Source organism: Argentina anserina, chromosome 3 (assembly GCF_933775445.1).
Source record: "Argentina anserina chromosome 3, drPotAnse1.1, whole genome shotgun sequence".
Lineage (NCBI taxonomy): Eukaryota > Viridiplantae > Streptophyta > Magnoliopsida > Rosales > Rosaceae > Argentina > Argentina anserina.
In genome coordinates this window covers 1,319,924-1,347,742 of record NC_065874.1, presented here as the reverse complement: position 1 = coordinate 1,347,742, position 27,819 = coordinate 1,319,924, and the positions used below count along the sequence as shown (strand labels likewise).

At 39.7% G+C, this 27,819-nt stretch overlaps 9 protein-coding genes across 9 annotated transcripts; 4 read left to right on the top strand and 5 right to left on the bottom strand.

Moving 5' to 3' along the window:
• Nucleotides 1–127: 127 nt before the first annotated feature.
• Nucleotides 128–2,676, bottom strand: LOC126788221 (protein HEAT-STRESS-ASSOCIATED 32). The gene is given in 5 exon segments (XM_050514193.1): nucleotides 128–500; nucleotides 587–810; nucleotides 1,792–1,999; nucleotides 2,091–2,282; nucleotides 2,448–2,676. Coding segments are annotated over 5 exon segments (858 nt in total). The 5' UTR covers nucleotides 2,571–2,676; the 3' UTR covers nucleotides 128–389.
• Nucleotides 2,677–5,946: 3,270 nt separating this feature from the next.
• On the top strand, nucleotides 5,947–6,708 carry LOC126789622 (protein DESIGUAL 2). The gene is made up of 3 exons (XM_050515823.1): nucleotides 5,947–6,051; nucleotides 6,144–6,349; nucleotides 6,432–6,708. Exons 1-3 carry the CDS (start codon nucleotides 5,953–5,955, stop codon nucleotides 6,655–6,657), a joined length of 531 nt encoding a protein of 176 aa, XP_050371780.1. The 5' UTR covers nucleotides 5,947–5,952; the 3' UTR covers nucleotides 6,658–6,708.
• Nucleotides 6,709–6,747: 39 nt separating this feature from the next.
• LOC126789623 (probable histone H2A.3) lies at nucleotides 6,748–7,446 on the bottom strand. Its single transcript, XM_050515824.1, has 2 exons — nucleotides 7,198–7,446; nucleotides 6,748–7,102 (listed from the first exon to the last, which is right to left on the bottom strand). The coding sequence occupies exons 1-2, from the start codon at nucleotides 7,384–7,386 to the stop codon at nucleotides 6,893–6,895; spliced, it is 399 nt and encodes a 132-aa protein (XP_050371781.1). The 5' UTR covers nucleotides 7,387–7,446; the 3' UTR covers nucleotides 6,748–6,892.
• A 1,726-nt stretch (nucleotides 7,447–9,172) lies between these two features.
• On the bottom strand, nucleotides 9,173–10,671 carry LOC126786242 (STOREKEEPER protein-like). Its single transcript, XM_050512008.1, has one exon. It carries the CDS (start codon nucleotides 10,597–10,599, stop codon nucleotides 9,385–9,387), a length of 1,215 nt encoding a protein of 404 aa, XP_050367965.1. The 5' UTR covers nucleotides 10,600–10,671; the 3' UTR covers nucleotides 9,173–9,384.
• Nucleotides 10,672–11,994: 1,323 nt separating this feature from the next.
• Nucleotides 11,995–13,285, bottom strand: LOC126788405 (oxygen-evolving enhancer protein 3-2, chloroplastic-like). Its single transcript, XM_050514392.1, has 3 exons — nucleotides 12,881–13,285; nucleotides 12,279–12,574; nucleotides 11,995–12,185 (listed from the first exon to the last, which is right to left on the bottom strand). Exons 1-3 carry the CDS (start codon nucleotides 13,185–13,187, stop codon nucleotides 12,087–12,089), a joined length of 702 nt encoding a protein of 233 aa, XP_050370349.1. The 5' UTR covers nucleotides 13,188–13,285; the 3' UTR covers nucleotides 11,995–12,086.
• Nucleotides 13,286–15,983: 2,698 nt separating this feature from the next.
• LOC126786124 (kinesin-like protein KIN-14D) lies at nucleotides 15,984–20,951 on the top strand. The gene is made up of 16 exons (XM_050511844.1): nucleotides 15,984–16,253; nucleotides 16,663–16,902; nucleotides 17,014–17,137; nucleotides 17,377–17,486; nucleotides 17,602–17,721; nucleotides 17,827–18,030; nucleotides 18,134–18,301; nucleotides 18,385–18,501; nucleotides 18,582–18,728; nucleotides 18,799–18,931; nucleotides 19,043–19,152; nucleotides 19,325–19,704; nucleotides 19,793–19,874; nucleotides 19,980–20,084; nucleotides 20,176–20,280; nucleotides 20,421–20,951. The coding sequence occupies exons 1-16, from the start codon at nucleotides 16,209–16,211 to the stop codon at nucleotides 20,607–20,609; spliced, it is 2,379 nt and encodes a 792-aa protein (XP_050367801.1). The 5' UTR covers nucleotides 15,984–16,208; the 3' UTR covers nucleotides 20,610–20,951.
• Nucleotides 20,952–21,121: 170 nt separating this feature from the next.
• Nucleotides 21,122–22,459, top strand: LOC126786488 (thioredoxin-like protein CXXS1). Its single transcript, XM_050512324.1, has 3 exons — nucleotides 21,122–21,355; nucleotides 21,443–21,565; nucleotides 22,069–22,459. Exons 1-3 carry the CDS (start codon nucleotides 21,257–21,259, stop codon nucleotides 22,219–22,221), a joined length of 375 nt encoding a protein of 124 aa, XP_050368281.1. The 5' UTR covers nucleotides 21,122–21,256; the 3' UTR covers nucleotides 22,222–22,459.
• Nucleotides 22,460–23,509: 1,050 nt separating this feature from the next.
• LOC126786487 (transcription factor ILR3-like) lies at nucleotides 23,510–25,711 on the top strand. Its single transcript, XM_050512323.1, has 5 exons — nucleotides 23,510–23,809; nucleotides 24,434–24,496; nucleotides 24,697–24,774; nucleotides 24,876–25,038; nucleotides 25,209–25,711. Exons 1-5 carry the CDS (start codon nucleotides 23,664–23,666, stop codon nucleotides 25,491–25,493), a joined length of 735 nt encoding a protein of 244 aa, XP_050368280.1. The 5' UTR covers nucleotides 23,510–23,663; the 3' UTR covers nucleotides 25,494–25,711.
• Nucleotides 25,712–25,918: 207 nt separating this feature from the next.
• Nucleotides 25,919–27,543, bottom strand: LOC126786486 (sulfite exporter TauE/SafE family protein 5-like). The gene is made up of 3 exons (XM_050512322.1): nucleotides 26,776–27,543; nucleotides 26,474–26,608; nucleotides 25,919–26,377 (listed from the first exon to the last, which is right to left on the bottom strand). Exons 1-3 carry the CDS (start codon nucleotides 27,541–27,543, stop codon nucleotides 25,919–25,921), a joined length of 1,362 nt encoding a protein of 453 aa, XP_050368279.1.
• Between the last annotated feature and the right edge of the window lie 276 nt (nucleotides 27,544–27,819).

Below are 27,819 nucleotides of genomic sequence, written 5' to 3'. Positions count from 1 at the left end.
GTTTTGAGAAGGAAATTAAATAATAGAGAATCTAGTCTGGTTTTACTCAGTCTTGATGCTAATACTGAGGTCATGGGTGATGTAGGACCTATCCCAGTCGAATGGAAGAAAAATATGAAGGCAGAACAGAAGTCTGAGCCCTATATATGGTATTCAAATTTGAAGGGAACTTGATTGCACTGTGACAGTGAAGAAGATTTATTAATGTTACAGAGTACAGACTTTAGGATGAATACAAACTCTAAAGTGAAGAAAAATAAAATGAATAACATCACCAGCACAAACACACAAGGCAACAGGACTACAGATACAACAAGGGACACCCAAACACAGACGCACATGTTATGGTCACATTCTCCTGTTTTCAGGTTGATCACTGATCACAGAGTTTATAACAGAAAGACTGAAGAGCTCAACATAGATGCCTGGTTTCCACCTAAGTTACGTCCCCGGAGGCACTCCAGGTCCATCACTTGAGAGTGATCCACAAATAGATTTACCTGAAATTCAGCACAACATATAAATGAGAAAATGGTATATGAAAGAGAAATTATAAATGACAACGAATGTTAAAAGTAAGTTTTACCCTTGGACCATAATGCTGGATGAACCACTCTGAGGTTCTTGGACTCGATGCTTCAAACATGGTCTTCTCGACACCAAGGCGCCCGATGACCTTTGCAATTATGTCCGCCCGTATCGAAGCAGCTTGTTTACAGACATCATTAGCATCAATCATTATCATGTCAGCCCCAGCTTCTAAGCATCTCTCAGCCCTTCTAATCAGTAGATCAACATCTTCAACAAACTCTGCAGAAAACAATTAAAGCAATGCTCATGTCATAAGGTATAGAATTTTATTAATATACATTTGTGCCAACTCTCCAGCTTGGATCAGAACATCCTCAATATAGAATTTCGTCAACTTAAAATTTCATTATCAAAGTCAGAAAACAGTATTGAGAAACGTGGAATGCAAGAAACAACAATCACTACCAATAAGAAAAGCATGCAGAGAGTTCACGCAGACCATGTTATACTGTGAACAAATATTGTACCACAAAAATCATGATAGATACATGACCACAGATTCTAGCCCTCTGATATGTTTTGCTGGCCTCCAAAGGAATACTAATAGTTAGCAAACCCCTTTTCTTATCAACAGCAATTCTACATTTGTTCTTCGGTTATTCAATTATTCCACATTGAGCCCCATTTTCTTCCCTTTCACCGCATTGAATCCCATGCTTACGTACACCTCTCATGGTTATATACTTATATGAAGAAAGAAGAAACATTGATACGTAGGTCTGAAATCTGAAAGATAGGTAAGTGGCAAGTTTCTCGATTTACTTTCTGTATGTTCTAATGCTCAAATTATTAATCGTCCCCAACAAAAAAGAAAATTCCACCAAGTTCTCTTCTGTTCTCTGGTAAATATGCAGGTAAAAGATCAGTCATTTTTGGTCAGTACCTAAGTTTGAACTCACAACAATCCTGCAGATTCACTGAATTACACACATCAAACATGTCCGCTAACCCAATTAACACTAATTTCTCAAAGAACCTACACACTTTAGTTACCTAAATCAGTAAACGTCCCAGTGCTATAAAGGTTGAGTTGATAAATGAACCTGATCTCTTTTTATCCGACACCTCAGAAGGTGATAGATATAATGCATGTGACCAGCATAGAAAGATGCATATCGAAAGTTAGCTATTCTGGAAACAGAAACCAAACAATCACCAAAAAAGATCGAAAACTGTTTCAGGAAAGAGCGCATATCATACCAGTCTACCTTGGCCGCGGCACGACATAAGCTCCAAATGCTCTATCACCAACAGGAATGTCAGACTTGTTAACCTTAACCGCAAACAGAGGCTTCACTCTCAGTCCACCGCTCTTAATCAACCGCACAAGTCTCAGAAGCATATCCTCAGGCACTCCGAGAGACCCCACATTCAGCTCAACTGTGTCAAATCCCAAGCTCTTACATTCCTAAAAAAACAAACACACAGCCTTAAACAACCAAACCAACTCCCCTAACAAAACAATACATTGTTTTTTCAGCACTGATCCAAAAACTCACCTCCACATACTCTTTAAAAGCCGACGGGCCTTTTCGGAGCAAATCCTCAGCCCAATCCCCACTGCTTACATACACATCATGCTTGTGAGCCACATCAATCACTTCTTTAACAAACGACTTGGGCATCAAGCTATATGAGCCTCCAGCAAACTTCATCCCATCCACAACGTCCCCCATTGACTCAAGAACATCCTATAAAACAAACACCAAGGATTAATTGCTTGTACCAAAACCCTAATCCCTAAAAACAAAGATATTGTAACTAAAATTTCACTCAATTTCAACTTAATCACTTAAATCAATCGTATTAAACTCTATAATTAGCAATAAAGATAAAGATCGGGTTGATTTGAGTACCTGAAGGACGTTTTGGGCGAAGAGAGAGGGACTGGGGCCTCGCATTTCGGTGAGGCCGTACCGGCGAGGCTTCTCCGGCCGGTCCTCGTTGTCGTGGAAGGTCTTCCACCAGTACGCCGACATCGTTGGAGCCGCGAATTTCGGAGATTGGGAGAAGGAAATGGGAAATAGGATGGGGGTGGAAATTTGTAGAGGGTTTTGGTTTTAGATAGATGAAAATGGGGATTTTTCCATGATGGAAGAGAAGTGTTGAGCTCCTTCTAGAAATGTTCAGTGGTCATACAGAAGGCAACTGAAACTAATTGCCACTTGTCAAGCTCTTGTTTTCTCTTTTATAAAATATTAAGACTACAGCACCATGTCTTCGAATAAAATGCTATTAAGATAATATTACGTCGTCAATCATGTGATATTAGTTTGATAAAATTGATTTTCATATAAGAGATAAGAGACATATACTTAATTTCAAATGTAACTTATGTCGAACATAATGGAGAGTTAAGAGTATGTACGAGTGATTGTATTTCTATGTGCTCCAGTTGCATAGTAGATTACCGATTTCTTAACCACAGGTTATGATGAACTTATATCACATGCGAACAAACTCTAACAATGCATATATACATCAAGGTTTCTATGTAACGTCCTCTTCATAAGGTTTTCTACATTTCCTGATAACTGATCTGGTACAGCTATTTGAGTTTAGGAACAGGTGCTGGCCACTTTGGGAGCACAAATGGGAAGGAAGCTCTCCCAAAACGAACTGCACTATTATATGGATTCTTAATGGTTAATCTAGTCTATCTCCTTGTACTTCCTTTGACGAATGTTGCAAGACACTATATGCGATCAAGCAATTGTAGATATAAAACATCGTCATTACTTGGAACGAAAGCTAACACCACAATTGAGTTCATCAAGTAGCTTCCCCATTTAAGCTCAAGATCTGGTGGAACTCCAAGCATTCGGCTCAGAGAAATTTTGCCTGTCAAGCTACGCCATTTGTGGCCTCCCTCACTTGAATGAGATAATTATACTGCTTGATATTGATATTTTTGATTTGATACAAGTCTAGCTATTTATAAGAATTGATTTGAACATTAGCACTATCATTAATGATGAATCCTAGCTGTTCTAGCACCATGAGTAACATGTTTGTTGTTTTACACAACTCACACACAGCTCACTTATACTAACACCCTCATCATCTTTCAACTCCCAAACACTTAAACTGGGAAATGCAACGGCATGCTCATTGTGACAGAATCGCAGACGTCTCTTTGGCAAACACTTGAGTAGGAAAAAATCCTCCTAAAATTAAAACTGTTTCTGGCCCTGGTGCAGCGATCGAGTGAAAAATATGCTGGATAATTATTGTTTTTGGAAGAGAAGTTGTAGGGATCCAATCCAATAATGAAGCCATCATTAGCACTCCACCAATACAACATTCCCTTATAAGCAAGGCCTCGATCCACTGCGATCTATACTATCCAAGCAAAAGTCACGAGGACTTTTTACGACTGAATGTGTCCATCTAAAGAGAAGATCTCAACGTCAAATTCAGATGCACTGAAATACTGATCGGAAAGTGGTGGAATTATTCGCACAATGGCAAACCTAAAATCAGCGTCAACTTGGATGATACGCTCTTGTTTTCGATCAACTTCTTCGTTATAATAGGGGTCGCAAATGAAACCGGTTTACTCTTACATCCTTGTGGCATTGAGGGCTGGGAGGAATTTGGACATATTGCTTGGTGTATGGATTGCAAATGTAGTAATCGCGTTGAAACGACATGGTTGCACAGCACAAAACTAAGTCATTATGCATGCCTACGACTATTGGCTCCTCATCATCATCTGCTTCTATGTACTCTGGATCTTCAAAACAAGGGACGAAACGCAAAGAGAAGTTGTGTGTTTTGAATGTGGGAACCTCAAGCTCTGGCAAGATTACAAATTCGCTCTTGACTTTTGCATCCCTGTAGATAAGGGTACGTCCATTGGGCGCCAGATTTCCGTTCCGGCGACTTTGGTGCCATAGAAAACGTACAGCAACGGAATTCTTCATCAGAAATGAGAGACGACCAACGAGTGCACACACATTTGCATTGAAAAACCATCTTATTGTGAGGAAACCGAGAAACGATTTCACCTAGTACAACATCAGGGAGATCATCAATATTAGTCTTGGACTTGCTTGGCCATGGTGTTTCTGGTGATCTTTTTTGCTTTTTTTAACGTTTAACTGAGATTCAGATGATGGAACTATTATTTTTGAAGCACTAATAGCACAAGGACTCATGGCGTCTGCAGCCAAACTGTTTCCGCAACAGATGAATACCTGACATTCTTAGTAGCTAGTTATTACATATACACACACACAGGGCCGGCCCTGAGAGATTCAAGGCCCAGTGCGGGAAAAAAAATGGGCCTGCAAATTGTCCAGATTCTGAAAAAAATAGGTCATTTTACACAAAATCTTAATAAAAAATGGGCATTTTTACACCAAACATTTTAATTGATTTTCATGGGCCCAGTGCATGCACAGCCTGCCCTCCCTTAGGGCCGGCCCTGCACACACACAGTATGTGTTTATGAATTCATGTCAAAGTAGCATCAGGAGAGGAGTCTGCAGCTGCCAGCGTACGAGTATTCCAACACTAAATAGCCAGTTCCTTGTCGTAGAAGGAATAAAAACCCTAAATGGATTCCTGATACATGCATATCATTGTTTATTATCAATTCAGTGTAGGGGCGGACAAGGTGACAAGCGACTGAAGGGCTCATAAAGTTACTTGTATTATACGAAATCCTTACATAAATTATGTGTTACTATGCAGCTTTAACTAAAAATGTAGTCTGATCGATAAACTGTTATTAAACGTTTCATATATTCATGTTATTCTAGAAATAAATTCATTTTTGTCAATAAGAATACAATACAATAAACTGTGAAAAAAAAAACAATGAAGTAGTCATTGAATGATCATGCCGAGTTTACTAATGAAAGTTTGAGTGCAGCCGCGCCATCTTTTATTTAAAAAAAAATTGTCCACTAGATAATCGTCACCGATTTCTAACTCTCTGGGTCAAATGTAAATGTCATATCTTAGTCTAACAAGTTAGAACACATGCATTGTCTATAGGATCAAGTACTCGTGACCTGTCTATTGCTAAACAGTTTACATTTTCGGATTGGAAGAACAATCTGAAGTAGGATTCTTCTCGGCTGTCACACACGTTAACCCATTTCCCCACCTGGAAATGATTGTCCGCTTTCCTTCCTCCCCATGAAACGAATTTGAATTCAGAAAAGCAAGGAATACACAAAAGAAAGTATAATAAAGAGAAAATGTAGAGACAAAAGATGCTTTTCTCTCTAAAATCACAGCTAATTTCACTTTCTCTGTGTCACATTCTCCAGGCATACCTCTCCCTCATTTATTCCTATTCCTCTCTATAAGTTTCACAACCTTCTTCTCCTTCAACCCAAATCTTCGAAAATGGGAAGAAACATTGGTCCTCTCGTGTGTCTCTTGGTCATGATCATGGATGCTATCGCCGGAACACTCGGCATTCAGGCTGAAATAGCCCAAAACAAGGTAACAACTGCACACCAGGTAGCTTATGTGCTACATAACCTACATTTCCCGAGCTAAAAGTGACATTCACTAACACTGTATTGTCAACACAGGTGAAGCATTTGAAGGTGTGGATTTTCGAATGCAGAGACCCGAGTTACCAAGCCTTCAAACTCGGCTTGGCTGCGGCTGTGCTTCTCGCACTAGCACACACCATAGGGAACCTGCTTGGTGGGTGCATTTGCCTCTGGTCAAAGCCAGACTTCAACAACGCCACAGCTAACAAGAAACTAGCTTTCCTCTCCCTCATTCTCTCATGGTATGCATACTTCAACAACCAAACTCACTAATCACAAACTAATTCCACCCCTACTCAAATCCTAAAAGGTTGAATTTTGCAGGATAAATTTAGCACTGGCATTTTCGCTGTTAATCGCAGGCGCAATGGCGAACTCAAAATCACGAAAAGATTGTGCATTATCACACCATCGAATACTATCAATAGGAGGCATCCTCTGTTTCTTCCATGGATTGTTCACAGTAGCATTCTACGTCTCCGCAAAAGCCACATTCAGCGAAGAGAAGCTCAAGAACCCTACCAACCACAACAGCCATCCTCCAGCTTAAGCAGACTCAATTTCAGGACACAATTTTGCTTTGTAATTCAACATTCAATTGCGAAATCTGAACATTGACGAAGAAATAAAAGAAACAAATTTGGGACCAAAAGCACATCTCTGATTAGATTAAAATTCCAAGTCATTTAACTACAAATTTCCACCATAACCACCCCTTACAAATTACTCTACATTTCAATTTCTAAGCAAAAACCAAAAGCTCATGTAGGCAATGGGTTTCAATTTCAGTCCTCGTCGGCCGCCGCAGCGCTCTTGGAGGTCTTCTTGGGGAGAAGCATGTTGTGGATGTTGGGTAAAACGCCACCGTTTGCAATGGTGACGGATCCGAGAAGCCTGCCGAGCTCCTCGTCGTTCCTCACGGCCAGTTGGATGTGACGTGGCACAATCCGAGTCTTCTTGTTGTCCCTGGCTGCGTTACCGGCCAATTCCAAGACCTAAAAAATAGAGAGGAAGTAAAACAATCAGAATCAAATTAATTTTCGAAAAACAAAAAAATTGACTGGTGGTAAATTAGGGTTTAAATAATTACCTCAGCGGCGAGATATTCGAGGACGGCGGCAAGGTAGACGGGAGCTCCGGCGCCGACTCGCTCGGCGTACTTTCCGGATTTGAGGAAGCGAGCAATACGACCGACGGGGAACTGGAGGCCGGCCTTGCTGCTGCGGGAGGTGGCCTTCTTGGCGGCACCGGAGCCGAGAGACTTGCCTCTTCCGGCCATTGAGATTTTAAGAGCGGTGAAAATCCGGAGAGGTATCTGAAGATTTGAACAGAGAGGAAGTGAGGGAGTTTGGCAATAATGATTTTGGTTTTGGAGTTTGGGGTTTTATTATATAGAGGAGAGAGGGGTTAGGGAGCCAATGAGAGGGAGTGACGCGGATTGGGGATGGTGGCCGTTGGATTTGGGGAGGGGTGGAGGGTGGGATTGGGGTTATTGAGGACGAATGAGTAGTGTTCACGCGGATCGGGATCTGTGGCCGTTGGTTGGGGAATGTCTGGACAGGTAGATGGTTGTGAAGTGTTTGATTTGACCTGGAATTGTTTCGGGGAGCGGGAAATACGTAATTTAAACGGATAACGATGACAAATTCAATTTTATTTTTTTTAAATAACAAATTTTCAACTCAGGCAATCCTTTCAGGTTACATTACACAATAAATAATTAATTTTACTTGAATAATATTATTTAGAGTTCCTGACATGATTTCCGTTCTATGCCGCCCTATATTTCAAGGGGCGCTTTTGTTTTCAGACTTTCATTATCGATTCCGCTATCTAAATATGTATCTCAATTCCTTGTCGATGCAAATCCCTGTGCATCTAGACCTTAAAAGTTAGGAAAGTTGTGTACTCTAGAGGCTGAGAGTCTCAAACTGATATCGTTTTCTTCAATGAGAGAAAAAAAAAACTAAATTGCTTCAGATGGAAAAGATAATGTGACGGCCCAATACAAGTTAAACAAGGCGCTCAAGCTTCTGCGTAGGACGTTGGAGCTTGTAATAGTAAAAAAAAAACCAACTTTACCATGGCTTTCAAGGGCTTGAAACATCTCAAACAGCAAGGGTTGTGAGCATGAACTTAAAAGTTATAAGCAATCCGTTTATGGTTCGTACATCCACCAAGTGAAACTGAAGCATAAATTCTTACAGCACCGTTATAGGTGGCATGATTAATGAGAATGTAGTCTACAATCTCAAATATTATACTTCACAACATGATCAACTAACATCTGTATGTCCTTTGACAAAACAACCATCAATATCATGGTGCGATTTGAACTCTTAAGACAAAATGAAATCGTTTAATACACTTTTCATACAACTCTTTCCACAAAGCTACGATGCATACCCTGAAAATTTTCCAGCGACCTAAATCCCTACACCACCAAATTTGGTGGGACTACAATCTCTAACATTATACTGCCGCAGACGATAAAAAGGCATCACCATTTATGGTACTCCCTTGACATGTCAAGCATATGAAGTAGTCTAATACAGTAATACATTGCCATACAAGAACTGAAGAACCTACTCAACAAATACCTCATAATAAATTCGGCAGCACCTTGAAAGGGAAAAAGAAGTAATTTTATCATCAGCAATGATACAGAACAGAAGGTTGGACAAAAATCAAAGCGAGTCGAACAACCAAAAAAGCCCTATGTAGGTAAGTCATAATTGCTGCGGCACCTTAAACAATGCACACCTCCTATGATCATATAGATACGTTTCCGTAAGGAAGAGTAACTCACTGCATCTACTAAGACAGAACAATATTATACTAAAAGTTCCTGTTATTTTTCCTGAAAAAATCGCACAAACTATCACACAATCATGTAGACAATGAACCACAAGTAGTTACATCACATGCAGAACACTTCCAAACGCTAATGTTATACTATATGTGAACCTGCAACTTCGATAGTATGCAGTTCAACAAGTACAGCAAATAAACCATCTAAAGATTACTGCAACATAAAGTATCCTTGAAACCAATTACAACAGCAGTTTACCACTCGAATCAAAATAACATTAACATTAGGCAAAATCAGTTCAAATAGAGGAGCACAACAGTGGCCACTTATAACCAAGCAATGATAAACAAATTATGCAGATACTTGTTACACATAAACTGACACCTAAACAGCAAAACATAACCTAAAAATAGGGCTTTCTGGATCCTCTTGACTTATGGAGTTACCTGACCAGCGACCACCATTCTAATGATCCGACTTGAACGCATCCAAGATCAACTTCGCCTGATCCCTCATGAGCTCAGTTCTCTTGACAAAAACTTCCAGCTCAGCAACATGCAATTTGCTCCACTTATCCTTCAGCTCAGCGCATTTCGATCCACCAATCAACTCAAGCCCCTGCTGCACAATAGTCTCCGACAACCCCAGCTCCTTGAAGCCCTTATCAAACCCAACAACCTCACTCGACGCACTCCCACACGGCTTCAGAAAAGCTGCACTCTTCCCAGCTTCCTTTGAAGGCTCCGGGGACGACGACAGCAGCTCAGCCTTCAGCGAAGCCAAAGCCTTGCTGTTCCCCTTCTGATTACTCTTCGCCTTCGCCTTCCCATTCGACTTCAGCTGCTCCCCCTTTCCGAATGAAGCAATAGTAACCTGCCCGGCTAAATCATCCCCGCCTCCCCAGACCTTCTTCGACAGCTCGAATGTCTTCGAGTCGTGATCCTTCGTCGGCCTGTGCTTCTTCCTCACATTGTTCTCGAATTTCTTCCTCATCCTCCTAATCTTATCCTGCAATTGCGTCTTCGAAACTTCCACCTTCAGCGATCGCTTAATGAACTCATGAAATGCACTCATATCGGCATAAGGATCGACTCCCTTCTTCGTCGTGTACTCGTTCATCCCTCCCAGTATGATTATCTCATCCTCATCGCTCCACAGCCTCTGAAACAGTTTCGATTTCTTCGACTCCTCCTCGACGCCGTCCTCTTCTGGCTCGTCTCCCTTCTTCTTCGCCTTCTTCGAGTCCTTCGCCTCGCCCTCGCCGCCGGGAGGCCGCTTGGTGCCGGATTTCGCCGTCGCCGGAGACGCCGCGGGCTTCGATCTGGGCTTGGTGGCCTTCGTCGGCGGCGGCGTGACCTCCTCCATGGGCTTGGAAGCTATCGGCTTGACATGCACTTTGCTCTTGCCGTCGGATTCCGACTCCGACGCGGTTTCGGTCTCGCCGGAGGAAGAAGACTGAGCCTTGGCGGCCGCGGTATCAGGCTTCTTCGGCTGGGGCTTCTTCTCTGGCACGGCCGCGGCGGGCTTCTGCGGCTCGGAGGTTTCGGCTTCGGCTTCGGATTCGGACTCGTCGGATCCGGATCCGGATGCTGCTTCTTCTTCCGAGGAGGCCTCCGCCCCTTCGTTTGATGAAGAAGCTGCCGGCGGTTCGTCCAAGACAGACGGGCGCTTAGGTGCCATGGAGGAAGAGACTGGGGAGATTTAGGGCTTGGGCGTCGCTGCAAATTTAGGGTTTCTAATTGAGTGAAGAGTAGAGAGAGAGCTGGCTTGGTTTTTATGCCCGAGCTAACCGAGTGTGAGCGTTGGCTTTTCCTCAAGCGGGTCGGGTTCGATTTGCTGATCCGTTTTCAGGTTGGAGTTGGGCTTGTGTGGGTTTGGGTGAACCTATTGGGGACGTGGAAGGCCCAAAATTATAATCATCTAATCAAGTGTAACGTGTTTACCCTAAAATCGGAAGGAAATGTATGTGCAGAGTAATGAGAAGTAAAGCTCTCGATTATTGTTATGTTTCTTCGGATTTTAAACTATTCTGATTGATAAACATATTGATTTGAATGTGTGTGATCGGTTATATGCACAAGTATGTAAGAACATAAGGTAGGTTATAAGCTAGAAAATATATATTTGATTAGTTCGTTTGCACCACTAATATATATATATATATATATATATATATATAATTTTTATTCAAAGTAAACGTTCATCCTGAAATTAAATAGTGAAGTTTCAATTTATATATATATTATCTTCTGCTTGATTTATGTATGAGTTTGCTTATATCGAATCATATGTAATATCAGTTTTTAAAGATTAGCTACGTACTTCAGTCAATTATTTGTCTCTGGTTTCTTTTGTAGCTTTGCCCTCAACTTAGCAAGTAGAAAGAGGAGTGACGGACTTCAACCCTAAAAGTGTACGTATGAGCTTCCTTTTGAATTTTGATGATCTTCGAGATTTTGGCTTGGTTGCCCGGTAAAGTCTTTACTAATTACTACGGTTCAAGTGTGTCTGCAAGCAATGGTATACGGTGTTCCTTGATCAAGGAAGATCGCAAGTTCATAGTGAAACATATGAATCGGTCTGGCTAGCTAGAGTGAACGACTTTGGCTTGTTGCTGGAAATTGGTGATGATTACCTTGAAAATGCTAGTGATCGACATCACTTAAATGGCTTTCTCAGGTTAAGTAGTTTACACATATTAATCTGTTCTGATCTATCTTATAAAAGGGCGTACTGTTAGTCTGGCTTTTACAAAAAATTACCTTGATCGATCTGCTTGTGTTCGGATTGTTTCACAAATGTGGATGCACCGAGGCATCATGCATGCTTTCGATCACTTATCAGGTTGTATGTTACTACGTACGTACGAGTACTTCAACTTTAAAGTGTTTATGATATGTTCATTGTGGATGCATATAATTAACCTAGTGTCCTAATGAAAGAGCTTCAGTTTTTCTTCTCCATTTACTAAAGTCTTCTTCTATTTAGATCGATATTGGATATCGCTTGATGCTTTTGGACAACGCTGGCATGGTATATATCGTGGTATTGTACTCAGACGGTCAGACCTAGCTAGGATCTCTCCAAAGTGCAAATAGCATATATATGCAAATGAAAATCGTCTCATGCATGGAATGTCAAATAAAGCTTACATACATAAATTTGATTTAACCAAGCTTTGCAATAACATCATTGAGGGTAGATACAGCTTCGGCATAGTACTTCTCTGCTTGTGGGGTGCTTTTGATCTTGGCTGCATAGTCCAACTGCAAAAGAAGATGAAATCGATCATGTATTCAAGCATTGCAGCTTTCATTCTCAAAGTATTTGGTGATTTGCCAAAGTTTTTGATCACTCACATTGTCAAGGTCTTGGAAGAGCTTTCCGGTGAGAGTCTTGAATGACTCCTTCTCTCCCTTGGGCTTGGTAGCGAGGATTGTCTTGAGGTCATATCGGAGATAATTAGCCCTGAGACGAAGATCGTTCTGGACATATGGCCATGCCTTCTTGTCTATGAATGACTTGACGGCAAGGATTTCCCTGGCTGACTCCTTTGCCCTCGCGGCAGCCTCAGCCGGGGTCTGTGGCTGCAAGAAGAACCTCTTCTTCAATGGCAGATCAAGGTCTCTTGCCTCATCCGCGGAGTCAGTTCCAGCTGCAACACACCAATTACTCCCGCATAAGTTTCATTATATTGTGATCGACGCTAGATATAACATGTTCTAAATAAACTCTGATGCAAATTTCATTCCATTAGTTAATCGTGTAATCACATATGGCATCATTTTGCAGCCGTTGCCTGTGGTTAGAATATATAAGCTCTACTACCTTCGTATATAATTAGACTTTTTAATATATATTGTGACGTAAGTAAACTGTAATGCAAATTCCATTGCAAAAGTAAACATTTCACAGAAATGAGATAAATTTGTTATGACAAGAACAGGGTTCATCTGCTTACGTAGTCCACCGGATAGCGGGGGAGGAGGACCGACCTTGATGGGTTTAGCCTCAGCAAGCACAGCTTGAACAAAAGATCCAGAGGCCAAACCAACCGCCACAAGACCGAGCATAGCGCGACGGCTAGTCTCCGGCTCAGCAGACACTTGCTGGGCTCTAATGGCGAACCCGGTTCTGGTCACGGCTAGCCTGGAGTTGTTACCAACTATGTTCAAGCGAGATGAGCCACTTAGATGGAGGGTGCTGCCTTCCAACACAGCCTGGGAGGAACCATGTAGACCAGCCATTGAAGCCATAGCTTGTGCCATTTTTGCTCAGTCTCCTTTCTCAGTTTCCTATGTTGCAAGTGATAATTAAACTGAGGCACAAATGTGGAAATATATTTTTTGGTTGGATGATATTTGATCGAGTTTTGTTCCATGCTTCTGTGATGTAGAGTGATTTTGGGAAAGGGCCTTATCTGCCATTTTTCTGGTTGGATAAGTAGGATATGGGAACTGGCCAATGGGAATTCGACATTGCTACCTTGTGGCATTTTCTATTTGACAAGTTGGATAATGTTCCAGCAAGGACTGTGTCGTTCTGACACGTAGATTGCCACGGATTATGATTATGATGTTGCTTGATTTAGTATCTTCGCTATCTTGCAAAACTAGCAAAGCATCATCGTGCTACCATCCTCTTAGTTAGAGAAAACTAGAGTGAAAAGTTTAAGAAGAGTACCTGTTATATTGACCACTCTAAACATCAGTATATATTCTGTTATATGGTATACTGCCCGTCAAATTTTGTTGAGGGGCAAATATGTTTGTCTACTAGTGAAAAATAAAAGAAACCAACAAAAAAATGTACTCTCCTAAAACTCCAAACACAACTCGCACTCACGCCCCACTGAGTTGATGAACTAGAAGGAAAAGATTGGAACCACATTTACAAAACCACAAAAAAAATAGAGCTGTTGAGGTCTTGAGGAGCCCTCATATGTAAAGATCTCAAACCATGCTCAAAGGATTCAAGTCATTCAACAACCCATAATTCATAATACGATTAATACCGACCAACCACCATTTGTGTATCAATTAAACAGAATCATGGTAGTGTGAGTGCGTGTGCAAGAAGGAATTGCAAAACTAAAATACTCAAAGTGCAGATCAATCCCCCCCCCAAAAAAAATTCACCAATCATTTTCTCTAATTTCTTGAAAACTTGTGAGCTAGCTACCGAGATCGATCTTCGCCGCTGGAGCCAAGCCCAATCCGACCACCAAACTTCTTCTTTCTCAAATCATCATCAACCGACAGAGTACGACGTAGTTACCAACCCTCTCCGACTCCACAAACTCCTAAAGCTCCAATATCCGCCTCCTGCAAGTGTTTCTAATGTTGAACCAACTAGTGTGTAATTGGGCCAAAACTCTCATAGTTGAGATTTGAAATGAAGAGTAAACTCAGTAAAGGCAAGCTACATCTCAAATCGTTCCTTGGAATTTCACACACAGAGGGAGAAAGCACAAAATAGCCCTTTGCAAATTGAATAATTACGTATGTTTAACGGTGTAATTGACGTCATGTACTAAATATGTGTAGGGACTCGAAAGTCATGTACCAATTTGAATATTTTGGAAGTTAGTGTATACATTTTCGGAGTGAACCATTCCTGAGGTACTGTTCTCAAAAAATTCCTTTCATATATTGACATGGATTATGATTATGATGTTGCTTGATTTAGTATCTTCACTATCTTGCAAAACTAGCAAAGCATCATCGTGCTACCATCCTCTTAGTTAGAGAAAACTAGAAATGAAAAGAGACGACGTTGCTTGATTTAGTTTCAAGTTGAATTTTGCTATTGTGATGAAAAAGGGATGAGACATGAACTAGCTTGGGGTGGTTTACAAATCTTTTATAAGCTTCTAAGTTTGAATTTATATCTCGATTTGTATCAAACATATGAAGTTATATGATTTAGTAGTTCAAATGGTAGACTATAGAATCTGCTTAAAGGACACAAATTTTGTTGGGAACTTGGGCTAAGTGATGTTGTTCAATATATTAAGTTATCTTATCTTCCGTATGTAAAAATTTTCATCAGACTAAATAAACAACTTTTTTAAGTCATCAAATATGCGATTATCTTTTGATGCTTACGAAGAAGTAGTAATATCAGATCCTTTTACTTTAAACAGTAATATTTTCACTTGTGGTAAAACGTATTTTTAGTCTTCCCTATAATTGCAATATGTGACTTGAAATAGTTGTATGCCAACTTATATAGTTGTATTTAGGGGAACAAGTAACAAATGCATTCTTCTCGGGGAGAAGCTTAATGCAATTTGACTTTTGATTTAAAATTCAATGAGTTGGACAACCCATTCATATAGTTTGAGCCACAGTGTGCGAAAACTTTTACAAAGATGCTTACTTATGTAATTTATTTTGTAAACATGTATACTAAATATGTAGAATTTCTAATCAGACAAAGTGACCAGCTACAATTCACACGTAAAAGTCTATTTGAATTTTACAAGCTACATGTGGAATTAAAATTCAAAATGAAATTTATAACCATAAAAAATATAGGTTCCTTTTCGGATTGGAACCTAAATGGAAAATTAAAGAAAATCAATCAAAATTAATAAATGAAAAATGGTCCATTCCTTCAAGGCTTAATAGCCAATTTGCTACCCTATAATTCACATTGTTGTCAATTTGACAAAATTAATATTTAAGGTAGCAAATTGGCAAGTTTTATAAAACTAGGGTAGTAAATTGGCAGAAATAAAATCTAAAGTAGCAAACTAACACCAAGGTATATCCCTCAATTCACAAGGTTCTCTAATTTGCAACACATTACACATTGGAGTTGAAACTTAGGTACCACTTCTCAAATCAATTACATCACTCTCACTCTTTGTTAATTAACTTTTATTTAGCAGTGCTAATCCCACTCTTAAAAAGGTTGTATTAGAAAATCAACCACTTAATTACAAAAATTTCAAAAACTTGGGTCCCTATCTTAGTGCCTGACCCGACCCGAATAAAAGCCAACGTCTTTGTTTTTGAAGAGCGTGTTAGACGCGCCAGATCCAATTTCAAATCTCTCTCTGTTTCTCTCTCTTCATTTTCACTCTCCAAACTCAAAACCCTAGCCTTTCCCCCAATCGCCGAATTCGATTTCTCTCTGGACTCATTTGAGTTCATCGGAGATCCGAAACCATCTCACGGCCAAACCACCGCCGATTTCCTCAGATCCGCGGCTCAAAACGGCGCCGTATTTGTGTTTCTTGGTCTGAGTGATTGCTCCGATTCGAGTTCCCCGGCTTCGATTCGATGGCCTCGCGAAACCAGAATAGGCCTCCCCGTAGTCCCTCCAATGTAAGCCCTAACTTTTTTGTTGCTGTGTAATTGTAAAATTTTAAGCGATGAAGTAAAACGAAGCTCTAATTTTGGGTTGTGGGAAATTGGGGAAAAGTTGCAGGAAGTTAAATTCGCGAGGTGAATTTAGCGATTGTGTTTTTGGTTTTACTTGGGTTGATTTGGGTTTTGTAATCTGGGAACTTAATCAGTTTGAAAGATGCGAGGGGAATATATAGTGATTGTGTGGTAGATTTGTTTGTTCTTATCATTTTCGTGCTAGTATTTCGTTTGTTTCGAAGTCAATAAAGTGTTGAAATTGATACATTGGATTGATACAGTGACATATTGAGCTGCTGAATCGTTATGTTTGTGTTGATATTGGTGTTGAATTGTAATGTTTGTGTTGAAATTGGTGTTGTTTTTGTAGAAGAAGATTGGGGTGGACGACGTTCCATTAGACAAGCGGAGGAGGATTGCTGGGAAGGCGGACGGACATAGTAGCATGGGGCGACCACGGCTGCCGTTGACCTCTGTTAACAAGAGGCAGGAAGTTGGAGCTGGCAGTGAGGAGGGTTCTGAGTGTGCTGAGGCGGAGAAAGAGTTCACTGGAGAAGAGATCGAGGAGTTGTTGAACAAGAAGTATACAGAGAAGAAGTTTGATCATAAGGTTTTAATATTTTTACCAACTGTTGACTGGTTTCTCTAAATTAGGCATTGTACTTGCTCCAAACTATGAAGTGTTGTTTTGTTTACTGACCATTATTTGGTTGCATGGCAGGGGAACGCCCAACGGCTAACTGCATATCATAACAACCTGAAGGATTGCATCAAGTGGCAACGGAAGGATAGGGAAAACCTTCAGAATTTATTGAATGCTGCTGACAAGAAGTGTGCAGATATAGGTAGTTTAGCGCCTTATTATAGGAACTGTCTTCTATAGTATCATAAGTTAATTCCACTCAATCAAACTATTCATGGTATCCTGTGTATAAGCTTTGAAAAAAAAAGTATCATGTTTTTATTTAGAATCATATGTCAATAATGAAATGCTTTCCTTAGAATTTAAGTTCAGTTTTAATTGGTTGATCTTCGTATCAAAAGCAACAGTTTGGTAATATTTGATATTGTTTTCTTTCTTAAGAGGTGGAGCTGAAGAACGTGGTTGATGAGCGCAATGCCATAAGTTCAAAATTGCAAGAAAATATAGCTACCCTAGAAGAGAAACTCTTGAAGGAAGAATCAGAAAAGATGGTAAAATTTCTGGTCAAGGCATTTGTATTAATTTTTTGATATAGCTATTCATACAGTTCTTTTATTCATCCCTGTCTTCTGTTCAAAACAAGTATTCTCTATCTTTGGCATGTAGGATGCAATTCGTAGTCACAAAAATGAAAAGGAAGAAAGGGCTGCTCTATTAGTTGAGCATGAAAAAGTATGCGCTGAGCTTGAAAAAGTACGGGAACAGAAATTAGCTGTGGAGCAGAGGGTAAATCAATCCTCTTATCTTTCCAGAATCTTTTCTATATACTTCAATCCCCCTCAGGCTCACAAAAATTTGCATAATGTCCTCTGGCGTTGCTAATTTCTGTAGGCTATCAAGTTTGAGGATGACTATAATCGAACACAAGAGTATAACAAGAGCTTGCAACAATATAATAGCAAGCTGCAAAGTGATGTGAACACAATGGATGAGTCCCGGAAACGGGCAGAAAATGAGAAGCTGACTATGGTAGAGAACCTTAGCAACTTGAGGGGTCACAAGAAGGCATTAGAAGATCAAGTGGCTTCACAAAAAGTAATGATTCATCACATATATCAGCCTAAGTAACTTGGAACTGCTGTTGAAAGGGTATTTACAGTTCTAAACTAAACCACTCTCTGACTTCTTGCTTGTGTAGGCTTCACTAGATGACGCTTTGAAACAAAACGAATGTCTGCGAGGGCAATTGCAAGAGGTTAGAGATGACCGTGATCACCATGTTAAAGAGAATCATGATTTGAAGGCTGAAGTTGTGAAGGATTTAGCAGAGCTAGATAAACTGGTCAGGAAAACTAAAGACTTGGAGGTATGTGTTGGATAGTTGTAACCTGCATTGCCAGTTTCCCGTTGTGCCTGTTTTTTAATATTGTAGGCACTTTGTTGTTGCAGGAGACATGCTCATCTCAAACGATGCAGATAGATTCTTTAAAGTATGAGAGAGATCAATTAAGGCTTGAAAGAGATGTGTTAAAGCAGGAGCGAGATTGTGCTCATGAGAAAATTGAGGTACTATCAATGGTCATTGTGTTTTAGAATTGTTGGTCCTACAGAATTATCCCATCTAATCTGCTTTTATTTTCTTTCAGATGATTGATCTATCTGCCTCAGAAATAACGACAAGATTTGAGGAGCAAAAGAGAGTTAAGCGTGAACTTCGAAATCGCCTAGCTGAATTTGAGCAGAAAATATTGGAAGGAGAGAAACTGCGAAAAAAGCTCCACAATGATATTCAGGTAACTTTTTCAAACTCAATTCCTTATAAAATCAGCATATTTATTTGGTACTAAACTTCTTGTATTATAGGAATTAAAAGGTAATATTCGGGTTTTCTGTCGTGTGCGTCCAATGCTACCTGATGATGCTGCTGAGACGCCAGTCATCTCATATCCTACATCAACAGAAGATCTAGGTCGTGGAATTGACTTAGTACAGACTGGTACAGTTATATCTTTTTTTTTTTTTAGTTTAATCAATATATATTGTCTTCTGAATCATTTTTGGTGGAAATATTCACTTTTTACTTGGTCGTTGCTATATATTATTGCAGGGCAAAAATATCACTTTACATTTGACAAAGTATTTGATCATGCGGCATCACAACAAGATGTTTTTGTGGAGATATCCCAACTTGTACAAAGTGCACTCGACGGATACAAGGTGGATATTTTTTCTGCACTTTATTTCATGCACATGTTGGGTGTTCGATATTCATGATTTCTTTCTATTAGAGTTATGCAGTTTCACACATTTAGGACCTCCTTCGCTGTTATTTTTACCTTCCATGATGGCAGATATATGGACTAAAAAGTACTTGACTCTTTTCCTGTAGGTCTGCATCTTTGCTTATGGTCAAACTGGTTCTGGTAAGACATACACCATGATGGGTAGACCAGAAAATGCCGACCAAAAGGGATTGATACCTCGTTCAGTTGACCAGATATTTCAAACTAGTCAATCTCTTCAAGCCCAGGGCTGGAAGTATAGGATGCAGGCCTCAATGCTTGAGATTTACAACGAGACAATCCGTGACTTGTTATCCACCAATCGACCAAGTGGTGCAGAGTTGACCAGGACCGAAAGTGGTGTGGGAAAGCAATATACGATAAAACATGATGTCAATGGGAACACACACGTTTCTGACCTCACTATCATTGATGTTTGTAGTAAAAGGGAGATTTCCTCTCTTCTACAACAGGCTGCTCAGAGTAGGTAGGTTCGTTCTGGTTTTCTGGTATAATTACATTCTGCTTCCATCTTAGTAATCATTGCTAAATTATTCTCTGTTATGATGTATCAGATCTGTAGGCAAGACGCACATGAACGAGCAGTCATCGAGAAGCCACCTTGTGTTCACATTACGCATTACTGGTATCAATGAGGTATGAAAAAGATCAAGTTCTTTGCTTTTTATGATGTGGTAATTTGCCTTCAATCCCCTCATATGATCATTTTGATGATATACTTCATATAACTTGTCCTATCAGAATACAGAACAACAAGTTCAAGGGGTCCTTAACCTTATTGATCTTGCTGGTAGTGAGCGATTATCAAGAAGTGGTGCAACTGGAGAGCGTTTGAAGGAAACTCAGGTCTGTTCCTCTTCAGATAATTTGATGTGCTTTTGTTATTGGTTTTCAAGTTTGTCAGACCGTCAGCTCACATTTTTTCTGCAACAATCAGGCTATCAATAAAAGTTTGTCATCCTTAAGTGATGTGATATTTGCTCTGGCAAAGAAAGAGGACCATGTTCCTTTTAGGAATTCAAAACTAACCTATCTTCTCCAGGTATGGTGGATTAGTATTTTTTAAAACTCAACCCCTAGTCTCTTCAAATCATTCTGTATTGTACAGCAACCCCTAGTCTATTCAAATCATTCTGTATTGTAAAGCAATCAGTCTCTAATATTTGATTGTATTATGAACAGCCCTGTTTAGGAGGGGACTCGAAAACCCTTATGTTCGTGAATGTCTCACCAGACTCTACATCAGTAGGAGAATCTCTCTGTTCTCTCCGGTTTGCGCACAGGGTAAATGCTTGTGAAATTGGTGTGCCTCGCCGACAGACAACCGCACGGCCGGCGCCTAGTACAGATTCTCGCTTGAGTTATGGCTGATTATGATACTCTATTGGTTTGTCTGTCTGAGCTTGACTGCCTCAGTCTAGCAGACACAGAATCACTGTTTCTTGTAGCGAGGGCAAAGGTGGTCTAGCGTAGTCATGTGTATTAATGGATTCAGGGTGGGGTTTGTATTATGGGTACGCAGATCGTTCTGCTTCAGGTTTCTACTAATTTGTACTAGTTCCATATGCTTTTGTAAGTGTAACATTTTGTTTTGGTTTAACATGTTGTCAATTGTCATCTTATGATTCAGAAGCTGTGTATTCGTGCTTGCGATTCCAGTAAGAAAATCAGATGAATATCTTTGTTTAATGATTTATATATTTCAATGTATTATATGATGGTTCAGCTTGACAAAATAAAAATAATTGTGTTCTTAGAATATGATATTTATTGAATCCTCAAAAGATATTTGTGCACTGTTCTTTTATTTTCAGTATACGATGGATGAGTACCCAATTCTGGGGGCGCTTTGTCTATACTTCTAATCTAACATATTGAGTATGAAATGAAAGTGGGTCCGATCCTATTATCTTTTCATACCTATCCAAACAAGTATTCTTGAATCTGAAGTCTTTCACAGAAGAAATTATATAAGAGGAAGAAACTCAAGTTTTTACAAGCAGAGGAAGAAGAAAAAGATGGAAGGTCAGGTAGATGAAGAGCAGCTAAACACATCTAGGGTTATAAAGGTTGAAACTTTGGAGACATGGGAATCGTCTGTTATAAGAGGCAGCCCAGTAAGCGATCTCAAACTTCTCTGATTCCTCTATCAATTTGTTTAATTTCTTGTGTTGATTGGATATATACTGATATGAGAATATTAGGTTGTTGCGCACTTTACAGCTTCATGGTGTGTGCCTTCTGTTGCTATGAGCCCATTCTTTGAAGAATTGGCCTCAAGCTATTTAAATGTTCAGTTTCTCACTGTTGATGTGGATGATGTTCAGGTAATAAGCCTCACTAGTTCTAACTTATAAAGCTTTGTTCTTGGTTTATATAGTATCAAGTGAAAGTGTTTAACTCTAAATATATACATCAGCATGCTTATGTTGAAAGTATGCTTATGTTGAAGAAGGGTAAAAGTGATGACTGCCACTCACATCAATCCTTTTCTGGGTGCTCAGCAAGAATTTGAAGACTAGGCTTGTTCTTGAGGGACCAGAAACTCGTTTTCTGGGCAGTTACCAAATTGATATTTGTCTATGATGGAGAAATTGATAGTTATAGCTTGATAATTGTGATCATGAGCAGCACATAAAGTGATGAAACATCTTTTGGGGTCTCTCTAGTCGTGTGTTCACTGTTAACATAACACATTAGTGCTGCGCTTTTCGGTAATTATAATCGTCTGAAAACTATAGAGAGGGACTGAAAGCTCCTGCACCTGTAAAAGGTTGATATTCGTTTCTGTATAAATGCATCTCACTATCCCTCATTTTGTTTTTCGTAGGAGGTGGCGGCTCGGCTTGGTGTAACGGCTATGCCAACTTTTTTGGTGATGAAGGAAGGTAAACAGGTTGACAAGATTGTGGGTGCTAATCCTGAAGTGATAAGGAAAAGGATCGATGGACATGTTCAGTCCATACGTATGTATTCAACATAGCACTAGTATATACAGTGGGATATTATACGTGATCTCAACTTGTGGAATAAGTGGTTATTATGGTTGTGCACAGATAGTAGGCATGGATGATAAGTTCTTCTTTGGTTGCTGTAACATCTGGTGCTTTGTACTTTTCTACTGATCGATCATGCTCTTGAATTTCATCTTAGACTTTAGAATTGTAATTGCTTCTTGTAAATTCAGTAATATGGTAAGAAAGTTATGATTTGATTTTCAATTTTCTTGGTGATTCCTAATTTGGAGGAGAAAAAAAAATGGTGTAATGCCATGGGAAGCTTGAGAATTTCTTCCCAGAAACAGGTACTGTAACTTAGCCTCTCCCTCACCAACCCACCAAAGGCTTTCATTTGTTGACCACGTTGACCCCATTTTATAATTCGCTACATGCAAATGGGAATCACTGAATCAGTCCCTCCATTTTCACTAATTCCACTTTAATCCACTAAATCATTTTTTTGCTCGACCAAGTATCTCATTCATGTCATATCATCGATAAAATAGAATCCGTTCAAGATAACCCCCATACGGAACTCGAGTGCTCTTGATGTATTCCCAACACACCTCTTAGTTTTCAGGCAAACATTTGATCATCCCATCAAATCCATATAAAAATTTCTCAACAAAAATGGACAATATCAAACTAATAAATTTTATTAGTTTTATGTATCACTCTTACGTACTTAGATGTTTTGATTGTCTTATCGAAAATTAAACATCCTCTACACCAATGACGTAACTATACACAGGCTATGGTGCACTATAACTCATCTCAAATTACTAAAAAACTTATATTTCTAGTTAAATTTTAGTGTTAAAATTTAAAATTTAAATATTAGTTAACTTCAAATCTATATATATAATTCATAAATAATCGTTAATTTTTTTCTAACTCAACTCATTATGAAATCATTACTATGTCTTTACTCTACACAAACAAATTGTGAGGCTCAATCATTGCCGCATACCCTAAAACTTGTGGCAACCGTCCCACGCAACCACTACCCCGAGTTCCATCTTCCCCACCTTTAGCTTTAAGGTCACAAAAACATAAAACACTTCGACATTAAGGACGAAACTGCAATTTTCTCAAGAACCAGCAGCCAAATCCTTGCTAGTAATCATTATACCAAACCAAAGAAAATAACGAATTTGGAGCACATGCCATGTTGAGCGGTGGCTGTCCAGCGTGGGCAGAATCGGAAATAAAAAAAGACCCACACGAATCGAATTTGAATCTTTCTTCATTTATATTCCCCACGAATATAAATCATAAATCCGAACCACTCAAAATTTCTGTAACCCCAAACTTTTTTTACCAACATTCCGAAAAATCCGGCAATTTCTTCGAATCCCAACAACGGCGGCTCTGTCAGTCCCCGCCGGAAAACGAACCCTTTAGCTTTTCCGGCCGCCGGTGAACCATGGCTGCTTCTTCGCCGCCGCAGATTTGGGGCTTCGATTATGATCTCATTGAGAGCATCCCCGTTCCTGGCGGCGACTTGCCTTCTCTTGACCCGCCCGGTTTCTCGTGGGGCTCCGATTCATTTCCGGCTCCGACTGGCCCAAGGTGACGCCTTTTGATATCAGAGTTGTTGAATTCGAATTGGGTTTGATTTCTAAAGTGTCAATTTTGAGTCTTTTGATTAATCAGGTGGTGAGTTTTATAATGAAGATTTGGGAAGGTTGATTTAAATATTGATGGATTTATTGGTTTGTTGGTTAATTTAATCCAGCTATATTATTTGTATAATTTGATTACAAATTTAATGAAATGTTGAGAATCTCAGCTATTGTATTGATTATTGTGAGTTTTTCATCATTGATGTTATGAGTTTAGGTGAAGAATTGTTGTTCTGGATTTGTGAGGTGAGCTAGTTGTTTTCTACTTGATTTTATTATCATTAGAAAAATTAAAGTTCATATGAATGTGAGTGTGTGACTAAAAGGATGACATTGCTGTGGTTGTTTGTATATAAAGGCAGTTCATATGAGTCTGAAGATGTGGATAGAAGTAGACTAGCCAACTTAAATGGGGCTTTTATATCTTACGAGTATTATTGTTAATCAATGGTTTCTTGATGTTCTCAGAATCTCAGGGGTTGTATCTTAACAGCTGTCTATATGTTGACCCAGATAAACTAATCCTTGTGCCATGGAGAACTCATTTTGTTTGTTGATGATACCATTTCAGCATGGACTTTGATGGCTCATTTAGAAATTCCGAAATTATGAAGGAAACTGGGTCAAACAAACGGTACCTATCTGTTGAGTCTTATTCTCAAATTAGTTTTAAAATAGTAAGAGTTGGTGTAATTCTACTCAGGTTCAGTTTTTGAGTTTGGTTAAAGATGTGGGGTAAAAGTTGTGTTCAGCATGTCTTGTGCAGTTTTATGGTTCTTTTTTGCCATTTCTTCATGACACAATTTTGATTGATCTGGACTGTTTCCATCACAGTGCGAGGTCTGGATCATGCAATGTGTCTGGTTCCAAAGCCTGTAGAGAGAAAATGAGGAGGGATAGATTGAATGACAAGTATGCCCCAGTTTCATCCTTAGTGTTCATGCACTCTCTCTCTCTCTCTCTCTCTCTCTCTCTTTCTCTCTCTCTCATTTAACTTTTGCATATTTTTCAAGGTTCCTGGAATTGAGTACTATCCTTGAGCCTGGAAGGCCACCTAAAACTGACAAAGCTGCTATATTGGTTGATGCTGTTCGAATGGTGAATCAGTTACGTGGGGAAGCCCAAAGTCTGAAGGAGTCGAGTGAGAGTCTGCAGGAGAAGATAACTGAATTGAAGGTGTGCCCTAGTTTTACTTCATATCTGAATTTTAATAATCATAGAAAGCAGATGAACATTGTAGTTATGAATGGATGTATTCTTCAGCTGCACTCTTTGAGCAGACATCCAAAATTCTGGTGGTTTTGAGGAGTGATGTTTTAATCCGTTGTTTATTTGTATCTGTATAGGCTGAGAAGAACGAACTTCGTGATGAGAAGCAGAGGCTAAAAGCAGAGAAAGAGAACCTTGAGCGGCAAATTAAAGCCTTGGGAACACAACCAGGCTTCTTGCCTCACCCTGCTGCGATGCCAGCTCCATTTTCGGCCCCCGGCCAAGTTGTTGGCGGGAAACTGATGCCATTCATGGGATACCCTGGAGTTTCTGGATACCCTGGAGTTTCTATGTGGCAGTTCATGCCCCAGGCTGCAGTTGATACCTCACAAGATCATGTTCTCCGTCCCCCAGTTGCCTGAGATGGTGGCTTTTATTAACATGTGACCAGTGTTTAATCAAGCACGGCCAAATGTTTGTCCTTTTCTCTTCTTTTCCTTAGCTGTTAAAAGTGTTACATAAAATTTGATTTAGAGGATGACAAGGGAAGGGAGACAATAATGCATTGCTTTGGATAAGTTGTACTTCTCATTGGATCAATTTCGTTAATATAATTTGTCAATTTTGACCTGTTAACTGTGCCTATGCAAAGCTTTGTGTGTTCAAGACTAAGATTTGAATAATCTTTTTGTCATGAATTATTACGTATTGGTAAAAGAACTACGTTTGCAGTGACTATCCCAAATGTACCGAGAAGTATATCGTTTCAATACATACAGAGCTGTGCTTCTTGATGATTAGTACTTGGCTTGGAGAAACATTAATGGGGCTTGTTAACCCTCAACATTTAACATGGCAGTTTGAAGCCCATGTATTTGCCTGATTTATAGTCACTCCATACGTGAAGGACCCCAAAGCTAGTCATCAAAACTGTACTCAAAGCCATTACTAAGCTAACCGAGAATACAATGAGAGAAGCCCTTCCATAAACTTTGATTGCTCTCTGCAGCACTACCAGTCCAAGAAGTGATGCAACAAAACAAGTGACGGCGAAGATGAGCGCAGTGTCTGCGTTCTCCATGCCCAACAACAAGTACTGAAATGAGGACATGGAAGAAGAGAAGAACACCATGAAACAACAAGTTGCAGCCGTTACCTCAGGTGCTATCCCAACCTGAAGAAGAAGAGGGCTTATGAGCATTCCTCCTCCAATCCCAAAGACGCCCCCTAAAATTCCTGCTAATAGTGCCATTACTGGGAAAAGTAGCTTGTTTGGTGGTTCAACTTTAGTCAGCTCCTCATTATCCTACACAGAGTAACAAGAAAACATAACGCGATTAGTTGCTAATCAGAGTCATGTTTTTATTTTTCAGTTTTTGGTTAACTTGGTTGGCTGTGTTACCTTTTGGTTTGAAGTATGATTTTGAAGGTTTTCTTTTCTGCATAGGATCCACGATGTATAAACTATGGCAAGAGGAATCTGGGAAGATGAGAGAACCCAATATCCCACTCCACAAGGCTCTATTGCTATAATGCCCTGCAACGATTGAAGAGTCACAATTGTAATACACAATAAACATTCCAGTGTCCAATCTAGAAAATCCAATGCTTCAAGGATTGAAATTTTTATCACAGAACATTCATATTCTAGACCAACATGTAACATGAGCATCCCCAACTACAAATTCTGGTTTAGCATTTTACCTGTCCATACCGATTGCCACGAAGAAGGTAGACTAGGCAGAAAGAGCACCATATCAGAACCAAGACCCCCATTTTCATCCATGGAAATCTCTGCATGCAGTTATCTTGTGTTCCTATTCCTAATAGTGGCTCTGTAACACCTCTGTTCCCTTCTGCTCCATCACCTGCCCTATCATTCGTCGCCCCATTTTCCAATCTCTTACAATCATTCCTTATTTTCATCTCTTGTGACTCCATTTTCCAGCAGACCAGCCCATTTCTACAGCTCATTGAGGTAGTCCAAGCAAGAAAAAGTGCAAAAAGTATAGTGATCAACCACTCTGGGAACACAATGTTGCAAATCACTCCTAGGCTTACCCCTAGTAACATGCATGGCTCTGATAGAAGTGCTATGTCATAGTCAATCAGAGATTTACCACCAAATTTGGTGCTACCTTTGATGCACAAGTTGAACATGACATTCGCAATTGAGCCTCCGGAGACCATGAAAGCTGAGAGACTAGAGGCTGTTCTGAGGTCTAGACCTGCAACTAGGGTCAATATAGGTATGAACAACCCACCACCGCCGATCCCACCAGCACTGGATATAGAGGCAGCAATGAAACACAAGACTCCTGCTACCACAAGTGGAGTAAACAACTCGAGCTGGATTTCATAGGTGTTGCGGAGGACATCTGAGATGGGCTGAGTTTGTTTTGCTTGGGAAGTAGAAGTGATGAGAATGGAAAGGGATAGAGTTAACAATAGTGCAACCTTACAATTCTTCATCGCTTTGGGATACTTTTGGATGGTGCTATTTTTGATGAGGGTCTAATATATGCAATGGAGGAAGAGGACATAAATCTGGTAATCATGTTAAAAGAATGATGTTAGAATTAATTAAGAAAATATGAATTTTATTCTTATTTGATGTTTTTTGAAAATATAGGGGGTGAACTAATAAAAATAAAAATTTAATAAGTAAATTGATTTCAAGTGTAAAATTTCGGGGATAAACTGAGATTAATTCATAATATTATTAGGATTGATGTTTAGTATTCTGGC